The 11,809-nt window shown below is 36.5% G+C and overlaps 1 protein-coding gene across 1 annotated transcript in view; it reads left to right on the forward strand.

Annotated features, from left to right (window-relative positions):
* gpatch2 (G patch domain containing 2) overlaps window positions 1-11,287 on the forward strand; it is a 304,781-nt gene extending 293,494 nt beyond the window's left edge. The window contains 1 exon segment of the mRNA XM_087991317.1: window positions 8,118-11,287. Coding sequence (XP_087847443.1) covers window positions 8,118-8,287 — 170 coding nt within the window. The 3' untranslated portion in view covers window positions 8,288-11,287.
* Window positions 11,288-11,809: the final 522 nt, after the last annotated feature.

Below are 11,809 nucleotides of genomic sequence, written 5' to 3' on the forward strand. Positions count from 1 at the left end.
TGCACCTAACGTAAGGGATGTATACAGTTTGTTATTTTGGTAACTGGGTAGTTTTGACCATTACTAGGACTAGAGAGGGAGAGTGCACGACTCCAATCTATATTGTAACATTGTGAGCATGACTGGTAATTTTAAATTGGTTGTAGCGCAGCTGTTAACACACTTAGCAGGCACTGTTTGATTGTGGAATCATACTAACAACAACAATTTTGTTTTGGGTATATTCCTTCATTTGTTAATAAGAGGTACAATACAGATTGTACTCAACCAGGTCTTATTTGCAAAGTCTATACCAGCCCCAACCACCATCCTCGCTCCCTGATGATTTGGAATTTTTCATTCTTGCATGTCGCATGGAACACAAAGTAAAAGTTTTAAAAAGGAAAGATTGAGCAATTTAGGTCTATACTCCCTAAAGTTTAAAAGGATAAAGGGAAATTGTACTGAGATATATAAGCTCCAAAAGGGGATTGACAAAGTAGATGGAGAGAGGATTGTTGGAGTTGCTGATGGCTGAAGAGAATTGTTAGTTGAGGCAGCAGTTTCCACAGTCAGAATCATGACCTTCATGCTCATGGTGACCAGATAAGATAATGAAGTGCCTCGTAGAAATCTTAGTGGGAAATAGAAAACTTAATATTTGGTAAAATGTAGAAGGAAAAGTCTGATCCCACTATTATCAAAAGCTTTGTAAGGTATTGTTATTACATATTATACATGTAAATATACTGAAATTATAACAGAGTCATAGATATGTACAACATGGAAACAGACCCTCTGGTCCAACTCATCCATGTCAACCAGATATCCTAAATTAATCTAGTACTATTTGGCCCATATCCTGCTAAACCCTTTCTATTCATATACATCCATCTGCCTTTCAAATGTTGTAATCTACAGCCTCCACCACTTCCTCTGGCAGCTCATTCCATACGCACACTACCTTCTGTGTGAAAAGGTTGTCCCTTTTAAATCTTTCCCCTCTTACCTTAAACCTCTGCCCTCCAGTTCTGGACTCCACCAACTCGGGGAAAAGACCATTGCAATTCACCATACCCATGTGCCTCATGCTTTTATAAAGCTCTAGAAGATCGGCCCTCAGCCTTTTGATGCTTCAGGGAAAATAGCCCCAGCCTTTTCAGCCTCTCCTATAGCTCAAATCCTCCAACCCTTCAAAGTTTCACAACATTCTTCCTATTAGTAGGGAGACCAAACTTGTGTATAGTATTCCGAAGGTGGCCTAACCAATGTCCTGTACAACCACAACATGACCTCCCAACTCCTATACTCATGCAGTGGCTCATCAAAGGCAAGCATATCAAATGCCTTTTTTTCTATCCTGTCTACCTGCAACTCCACTTGCAATGAACTATGAACCTGCACTCCAAGTCTCCTTATTCAGCAACGATACTGAGTATTTTACCATTATATGTGTAAGTCCTGCCCTGTTTTGTCTTCCCAAAATGCAAACATCTCATATTTATCTAAGTTAAACTCCATTTGCCACCCCTCAGTCCATTGACCCATCTAATCAAGGTCCGATCTTACTCTGAGGTAACCTTCTTTGCTGTTCACAACAGCACCAAATTTGGTGTAATCTGCAAATTTGTAACCATCTTCCATTGTTCACATCTAAATCATTTATATAAATGACAAAAAGCAGTGGATCCAGCATCCATCCTTATGGCACAGTGCTGCTCACAGGCCTCCAGCCTGAAAAGCAACCCTCCACCACCTCTGAATCCTACCTTCAAGCCAGTTCTGTATCCAAATGGATAAGAGTGACTAAAAAAAATTAACCTGAGGGAATTTAGCTAAATTCTTTGAGACAAATGGCTGTAGATAGTGAAGAGAATTCTCCATCCCATCAGCAGGATGCTGAAGGACAAATAGTGTAAACACCAAGGACCAGAGTCTATATGACGATTGATATATAATGAAGGTTATAAACATAACCTCATGAAAGGGCACTGGAAAACAACATTGTTAGAGGGACAATTATAAAACGTTACTTAGCCATTTTGATCTCAGGAAAATAATCACAGCTCCAGAAGATAACAAACATCATCCTCTCAGTATGATGCTGCTGGCAAACGTCTGGTGGCAAGAGCTGATATCAATGTTGCATGTAAATGTTGTAATGTGGAATATATAAATATCTTGTACTTTATTGGAAAGATAGAGTATCCTAGAGCCCTCTCCTATGCTGTGTGGTAAGAAACTTTGAATAAAGATTGATTTGTGCTACTGAACACAGGACTCAGACTCTTCTTAAAATTCCTCTCTAACAAGGATGTTTCCCTTTGTGGATCAATGTAAAATGAGAAGTATAGTATTAGGCTGGAAGTGGCAGATTTAAAACAGAAATGGAGAGGAATTACTTCTCTCAAATGGTTGTGAATCTGTGAAATTCCAGAGTGTGTTGGATGCCAAGTCAGTGAATAACTTTAAAGAGGAGATAGATTTTTAATTAGTAATGGGATAAAGGGATATTGGGAGCAGACAGAAAAGTGGAGTTGAGACTGTGATGAGATCAGCCAGGATTGTATTGAGTAGTGGAGCAGGCTCAAGGGGCTGAATTGCCTCGTCCTGCTCCTCGTTCTATGTTCAGCAATATGTTTCTGTTTTCAGCAATATTCAAGTTCTGTGTTACCAGATAATTAATTTATTCAATAAATTTTATTCTCAAGTTTAGACCGTTGGGAATTTATCAAATCAAGGTATTTACAATGATAAAGTCAGAAGTCACAGGACACCAGGTTATAGTCCAATAGGTTTATTTGAAATAGCAAGCTTTTGGAGCGTAGTCCCTTCAGCTGAATTGCTAAGCTCCAAAAGCTTGTGATTTCAAATAGACCTGTTGGACTATAACCTGGTGTGTGACATCTGACTTTGTCCTCCTACTACGGCACCAGCACCTCCACATCATACAATGTTTGGGCAGGCTGAGAGAAACTGCTCCCCCTGATGAAGGCATTGTCTTAAATTTAGAGATTAGCCATTTAAGAGTGAAATTGAGAAGCGAAAACATAATTGAAATTTGGACTCTTTCCAACAAAAGACTAGCTTTGCTGGATCCTTTTAAATTTCCCACATTGAGACATATGGTTTTACAAGGTAAGCTTATCAAGGTATATGGATTAAAGGTGGTAAATGGCATTGAGGTATAGATCAGCCGCAATCTTGATTTGATGGCAAAAGAGGCTTGAATGACCATCACTCTTTCTATGTCAGTGTCTGTCTGTACTTAGTAGACCCCTGCACTTGCAACAAAATCCCATTTCCCACTGGCCAAAGCTATCCATAATTGTGCATCTTGACGGAAAGGATATCCATGATCTATTCAGTTCTACCATTGATTGCAAGTTCACTCAGGTGATACATGCACAGTTATATGTTCTCAAATGAAGCCTGAAATAAACAGATGGTATAAACAAATGCTTTCACAGACACAGTCAAAGAACGGCCATCTGGAAGAGATGGCTGTAGGTCGTCTTGAAATAGACCGTGTTAATCTTTGGGTGATATAAAATAAAGATCTGTGGATACTGGAGATCTGAAACAAACAAAGACAGATATTGCTGGAGCAGCTTAGGAGGTATGGGAGCATCTGTGAAGAGAAAACAGTTAACATTTCAAGCCCTCTGACCCTTTAGAAGTGAAGAAGGGTCACTGGGCTGTTGCCAAACATGCTGAGTTTCTTGAGCAATTCTGTTTTTGTTTGTTTTTTTGTAAATATATTTATTCGCAAATTTTTTTTTAACTTTACAAACATATAAAATTATTGAAAAATACAATCAATAACAAATATCAGTATAATAAAAAGAAAAAAAACAAATTACAATACAACTACTGACTACTAACTACTAACCTACCCTATAATACAAAACAAACCCGAGCACTGTGCAAAGCAACACCAAAAAAAAAAGAAAGCAAAGCAAAAAAAACCACAAAATACAGAACAGCTATGCTCGGTGCAAACTCCCAAACAAAGGAACGGGAGCATTTTATATATACCCGTATTAACTTAGGAGACTCTCTCCAGGGCCCAGGGCTTGACAAATCTAACCATCCTGGTTAAACAAACACCCTAGTTAAGGTAACTGACAAGTCTATATCCAACTAACTCAAGTAGGGCTGCCATGTTTTATAAAAATGGTCTGTTGTGTGGTGTACCATGTTTGGGAAAAAAAGTCCAAGGGAATATGTTCCATAATTAATTTCTGCCATCCCAGCAAGCCTGACGGGTTCTCAGACACCCAATTCATCAGAATATTCTTCGGTGCACAGTATGCAAGAACATTAAATAGTTTCTTCCCATGCCCGTCTAAAGATGGTAAATTCGGTAGACCTAAGAGGAGAGATATCGGGTCTACCTTGACTTCAGTCCTCAATACCCTCCCTATCTCTCCCGCCACAGTGCTTCAATAAACATGGAGCCTGTGGCATGTCCAGAAGCAATGGGTAAGAGTACCTACATTTATTTTACATTTGGGGCACACTGAAGATGCCCCTTTTTTATACTTCGCCAGAAGGTCTGGTGCTAGATGAGCCCTGTGCAGAACTTCACTGCATAGCACATGTCTTGTTGCAGATTGAGATCTTTCAAGTATTTTCCCATATGTTCTCCCATGTTTCAGAAGAGATCTCCACTCCTAGCTCTTGCTCCCAGATCTCATATCACTGGTTAATATCCTGCCAGGCCCTGCCACCCAGCAGGGAATAGAGTGCCTGCTCCCGAAAGGGTGCTTGTGGAACGTAGCCACAACTCTCTGTATCGGGCTTATAGGGCTTAGTTAGAAGCGTAGTCTTCTTCTGGATGAAATCCCTAACCTGAAAAAAAAAAGAAAAGGTCTCTGCTGGGCAACCCATATTTGCATCTCAGTTGCTCAAAAGACATTATAACCTCCTGTTTTTGTTTGTTTAAGTCATCAGGTGCTGATCTGGACAAATGCTATCTCCTGACACACTGTTCATTTGAAAGCTGCACATAGGTAATTTCAAATGGAAATGTTTAGCTTTCATTTTCTGCTAATGTGTAATCTATGCTTGGAAAATCTGATATGAATTGCATCATAACTTTACTACCAGACCATCCATTTTAATTAAAACACAGTTATCTATATCTCATAAATCTCTAATTATAAGAAATTCCATTATCATGCAGTCGTGAATGTTACTTCACTTTAAGACCATTTAGTTAAGTCTGGAAGCAAAATAAACCAACAAACAAGGATTGATACAGAAGACAGAAAAAGTACTTTATTAATCCCAGCTATAAAGGCATCTGAGATTATTCAGATTGTGCTTTTGTATTGATTAATGTTGACTTTTAAACCAACAAATGGAAAACAATTCAGCCAATTTTACATTAAGTAGAATGTACGATATGCATATGTGTGAAGATCATCAATGTTTTTGTTTCAATTATCATCTACTTTATATGGCTATGCCTTTAGAGATGAAGCAAACTTCATTTGTTTTGCAACCGCAGGGGATAAGGGATCTAGTGTGCCGCTTGTATGAACATTTATTTTCCCCTATTGCCTCGAAACTAGTTGCTTGTTGAATGACCAGTATTATACTTTCAAATGGATTTTCTGGGAATTTATTCTTCTGCCTTGTAAGGAAATCCATGATGAAATGCTCAATGAAAATCGATACAGTCTGTCATTTATATTTGATATCTAAGCCCTTACCTGCATTTTAATATATAGAGTTGTCCTAAAGGTGCAGTTTGGTTAAAGGCTAGTTTGTATTTATTCAATGTAAAACCTTGACTGAATACATTTCATCTTGCAGTCACAGATCTTTATAAAACATTGCCAGAAATCTTATGGCCTATTTGATGATAGACTGACAGGTATCCAGGCTTACCTGAAACAGGTTTTCATAGCAGTAACGGTGACAGAGATAAAAACAAAACCATTAGAATAATTTTCCGTCTGATAGGATATTGTGTAATAACTGTGTTTCATCCGTCCATTAAGCTGTTATAACATCAGAAGGTGATTAAGCAGATGTCTAGCTTCTGGAAGCTGTAGACCTATGATCTGGGATTCAGTTTATAGTCTGATGGAGAAAAACATGAACTGTGGTACTGTAGTCTAGAAGACATAGCTAAATGGCTGTGTATAGGTGTATTTTTAACAAGCCTGCTTTATGCATATATACAGGTCTGATTTAATTTTGAGCAGATATTCAGCATTTCAAATAAATTGGTAAAATATAATTGAAATATTGCATAACTATATAATGTTTCAAATGGATGTTTTGCTGTTAACATTTCTCTTAAATGTCACAATATTCTGGCAGTTATAATATTTATGCCACAGTACTGTGCTGTAAAGCTATTTGTTATTTGAAGGTTTATTACCAGTGCTGCTTAGAAATCAATTTTAGAAATGCTTTGATATTAATATACAGTACCTAGGAAAATACTGGGTTACCTGCTTCAAAGCCTCATAGTCATAGATTCAAAACTCATATCTGCATCACACTGTAAGTTATAAGTTACTTTGATGAGAAGTTTCATCAATTGGTCAGACTACCAGAGTCAATTGGACACTACTTCAAGTAATGAAGCATCCAGACTCAGCAAAGGAGATATTGGCAACCAATTTTGCTTAGGAATTTCACATTCTGTTGAACATTACTGAGGCTGGATGTGAATAAGCACAATTTGGTAGAAGGGAAGGAAACGAGGGTGTTAGAAATTACTTGTTCTGATGAAAAGTCACTGGACGCAAATGTTAACTCTGCTTTCTCCCCAAAGGTACTGTCAGACCTGCTAAGTTTCACCAGCAAATTCTGTTTTTGTGTCAGATCTCCAGCATCTGCAGTTCTTTGTTTTATTATTGAAATTATTTGTACTTGCAGATATTGTTTAAAATTTGGTCTTCTAAATTTTTAACTTGTACTTCTTGATACATAAAATGTACTTTTTGAATACCAGATTCAAAACTGTCTGCAGATGGTTATTTGAAATAATGTAACAACATGAGAGGTTCCTTTGATGACCCTAAATCATATAGATGTGAATAATCTCTGGCTTGTTTTACTAAATATGTGTTGAGAATGTTTAGAATTGTGAGGGGTTTGAGCGGAGTGAATTGGGGCCAGAGGACATTGATTTATGGCGCTTGGTAAAAGAAGCAACAACAACATGTGAAGAGACTTTTCATGACGTTTAGGATCCAGAAGTCATTGCTTGGGAATATTGTGGAGGCAAACTTGATTGTGGATTGCAAGGGGAAATCTGGGTGGGGAAGCGAAATTTGCAGTGCTGCAGGGAAGGGACAGTAATAAGCCTGGATGGGTTGCTTTTGCAGGGAGCTGGTATGGATGCAACCAATTGAATGGTCACTTTCTGTGGCCATTCTAAGTTCAGAAGGAATTTGCTTAATATTTTCTATTATCTCTCCTGTTAATTACCATTTTGTTGGAAGTCAAAGTCATTTGGAATTGTTTGGCATTTTACCTATCTAATTTTGAGAAAGTGAAATGTTCCTGAGGTGCCAGATGATAATTACATTTACTCCATGTTCACTTAATTATCGACAAACCTGTAGGGTTTAACAGCGGTGTTCCTCTCATCTTTTGTTCTATAATGGTGATGTCTGTTGTCTATGTTACAACAATGGCTGTAATTTACAAGCATTTCATTGGCTATAGTTTGCTTTGGATCATCATGAGGATGTTAAAGATGATATATATAAATGCAAGTATTTTTAATCTTTCTTTGTTTCAATGCTGCTGTTTTGATCTTTCATGTCCTGATAGATTGGCAATTCTTCATGCTTTTTCCTTCTTTCAGAGAAGACTGCACTTGAGACTAGGAAGTCAACAGTGTGAGAACTGATACTAACGTCATTATTTTTAATTCACATGCAGTGCAATCTCTTACCAGTTCCAAATCAACTTCTAAACAGTGTGAAACCTCACTGACCTTTTGTGAACCTAGGTGTGATATCATTGGGTTATCATGTGATAAGATTGAATGTTTTAGCAATTTGTCAAATAATTTTTTAAGAATTAAATATATTAGACTATAATTCAGATTATTCTGCTCTTTTCCACATGACTATGCTGATTAAATCTCTCTGTCTTAATCCTAGGGGTTGTTGGTGAAAATGCCCAGCCTATCCCAGAAACCAACATCGGCAGTCAAATGCTGCAAAACATGGGTTGGATTCCAGGCACTGGCCTCGGACCAGACGGCAAAGGGATCGCTGAACCCATTAGAGCTTTACGGCGACCAAAAGGGGTCGGACTTGGCTTTTGCTGACAGCAAATACTTAGCTCAATGGAAAGAATTCCAACCATAACTCAAAAGAACAGGAAGACAATAGTATATGTGGTCACAAAATTACGTCCTTCAAAAATTATCCTTAATTTGTGTTTTGAATTCAGCACACATGCTTATTTCTGAGTAGTTGTCAATGCTGATTTACTGTATTAGTTGTTATGGAGGTTTCTAGATATTAGGAAGTGAATTTAATTGCTGTACACTGATACACAAGGCCAAAGGTTTTAGCAGCCATTATTCCATTCTATCCAAAAGGTGGTGATTGGAAGTTGACTGAGGCTGCAGATGTGAATTTTTTATGGAATATGGCAGTAGTCTGACTCTTCCAATCCCCATAACATGAATATCTCTGAATGATTTGCAAGTTTGTCATTATATTGCTACTGCTGTATTGAAAAGATAGAGATAGATGTCTTGAATGGCAATAACACTGCTCCAAAGAGAACTCGAACTAAATGCAACCTGTCTAAGCAGTTCAGAAATAGTTTTAGTGACTCCTTAATATCTGGAAGCCTTTTTGATTTTGTTTAAGTAAATTTATTTCAAATTCAATGTTGTGTTTCATTCCACTCAAACAAAAGTATGTACACTGATTGGGAATGAAAGGGTTTTATTGGCAAGACAAAAAGAATAAAGAGAGCTTTAATTATTAAATATGCTGTTTACTTCAGAACGTTTACTTCGAGTTCAGTTGAATTTTAGATTTCATTTTGTCTATTGAGCGTTCTATCTTGCTAAAACTTTTACACATGTCAAATTGAAACCATGTGTTACAATGACCTACTTTGGTAAGGTCCTAGTTGCTCTGCCATATTGGACAGTGATTATTGTGATTATACTGAGCATTCGAGTATTTTATTCTGGAAAAAGAGAGCCAGCAGACAGCTGATAACTGAACTTGACTATATCTTGTTCTTTAATCAGTTTAATGTACTAAATTCTCGCAAATAGAACTGGTTTTAGATTTCTTCACAGATCGCATCAGCTAACAGCCTTTTTAAAATCCTTACACAGTCCAGTTTCTGAACAGTGCCACGCATTTTAGAAATATAACCTGTTTATTGGATTCTCTCCCAAATTAGATGTTTTGATTTAGCTAATCTACCCATTAATTTGTACTACAGTTTGTGAGAAATTACCTTATTTAATATCGTGAATGATATTAAATTTAAAAAACAAATTCTGTTTTATTAAACAGAAAACAGTTCTAAATATTTGATCATGAGTTATAAATCTTTCACAGATTTTGTAGTGCTTTCTTGTTATTTTGTTCTATGGCAAAGGCCAAAGTACCAACATGTAACAGCCAATGTCCTGAATATCTGTCTGAGAGGTACTCCAGATGTCGCCCCAAAAAGCATATTCTACAATCAAAACTGATATACTTTTAGCAGTATCGAAATTTGTATAAATTCTGTGCAGTTGTAAGTCAAGCAAAGCTATATAAAATGTGCGTAATGGTGAAAGGATTACAAAGGTAAGATCAATACCCCTGTACACAGTCTGAGCAAAGAGAGTAGATTCAGAAAAAAATGCAGTTAATTGCAGGGATTTCTGAGATCATAAAGTATAAATAGAAATTTACGTGGGGATTGGAATTTACTTAATGCAGTAGTTAATTAAATTGAAGTTCGTGTTCTTTGATTTCTCAAGTAGAAGTGAATTTAAACTCAGTTGAAAGAACTCCGGTGAAAGGGACTGACAATTTTGTTTTAATTTTCAATATTTTTTCCATTTTATTCCTGGGCTAGTTTAGTTTTGAAGTTTTTCTCAGTTTCTTAATTCTGTCAGTTTGTATCTAAATTGCACTACTCTGTTGATGGTTTAACATTTTTCTGATTCACAATTAGACAACAATATGAGAGTCCTTTAGTGGACCAAGAAGGAAAAAGCCAGTGTTATGTTCTTTAGAATGTGTAGTTATTGTTTGAAAGGTGATTTTTATTATCTTACATTCCACAGAGTGTTTGCTTAAGAACAGAGCAGGCACATCTGTGTCAAATACCTTAATTGGACAACTCTGCTTCATGACGTATCTTAAAAAAAACAGAGCTACAGGGTCATCGGGCTGAAACATGTGATATGAGCGATAAAAGAAAATCTGCCCTCTGTTATAAATGAGCCCAATTATAGGCATATTGTTATTGCTCCAGAGGCAGTAGTTTTGCATTCTGTGAGAAGTAATGGAGTAAATCACAAGCAGTTCTAATGCAAAGAAATGACATAACATTGGGACGTTATGGTGTGCAATAGATCTGAATTGACAAAAACTACTTAAAATCAATATATGAAAAAAACAGTATTATGTTAATAACTATTATCTGGAAGGATGATTGGGGTAATTTACCCATAACAGGAGAGTTATCTATTGTTGAAATGGTATAACTAATTTTCTTTTTCATTTCTTGAAGGACTGGAGCATCTTATGAATGAAAAAGCAACAGGCCAAATTTCCAGCCTATGTTGCATGAATCATTAAGATCAAATCCTGTTTTGTTAACAACATTATATTAGAAACAAAACTTGTAATCATGCAGTTTGAGCTCTTTTTTTTCAGTCTGACAATTCTGGTGGTGGCATCGAACAATCAAAATCAGGAATGAAGTTCTAGGTGTTTTCTCTGACATTGTACTATTGCCCCAAATTCCAATAACAGTTTCAATTGGATATAATAATGGCGTATAACCTGATTTGTCTTTTTTATGCATTTTGTGCTTGTTCTTGCTTTCAATGTGCACCTAGTGAAATGTCTTGTGCTTACTACAGTATGATGTGTAGACCCTCAAATTTCTTCATAAGATCATGTTCACTTAACAGTTAAGAATCAGCATTATTTCTCTGCATGAAATGTTTGAGAGAATGTAGCTGTTCTTAGACTTAATTATTTACCCAATAATTTGAAAGTGTACAAATAACCAATGAGATGGAATAATTCTCATCTGGCATTTTGTAAACAAACAAATAAATGAATACCCCACGTCCCATTTGTGTGATCATTCCCATTTATAAATTGGTATTCTTACTCTTTTCATTAAACACTTATTAGTTACTTAATTTATTTTCCTAACTCACTGTAAAAACATTGGTCTTGAGTTTCCATTAAATTACATTGTTATTTTAAGTAATTTCAATCATAATTAGCCAAATCAGAGCAAATGCTAGGGAGAGTTAAATACTAATTGTGTACAGTGTGAATTGAATTTCCACCAGTTTTGTGTCTAGCTCAAAGAGCTCCATGGTGGGAACTGACCTAGCCCACCAAGCCCACACCCAGACCAAGTTAGTCATGGGTGCCTTTCCACCAATTGTGTCAATTAGTGGGCCATCAAGAAATGTTAACGCTACATTGTTTTTTTTTCTGAGGCATGTGATCACTAAAAGACATATTGAAAAAGATTTCAATTAAATAAAAGATAATTTATAGAAAATTGACTCCTGGAGCCCTTGTAACCATTGAATGGTTCTGTACATAATTTTAAATCATGTTTAGTTATTTAAGAT

Source organism: Chiloscyllium plagiosum, unplaced genomic scaffold (genome assembly GCF_037043375.1).
Source record: "Chiloscyllium plagiosum isolate Xiang-an unplaced genomic scaffold, Cpla_swu_hap1 HiC_scaffold_10, whole genome shotgun sequence".
NCBI lineage: Eukaryota > Metazoa > Chordata > Chondrichthyes > Orectolobiformes > Hemiscylliidae > Chiloscyllium > Chiloscyllium plagiosum.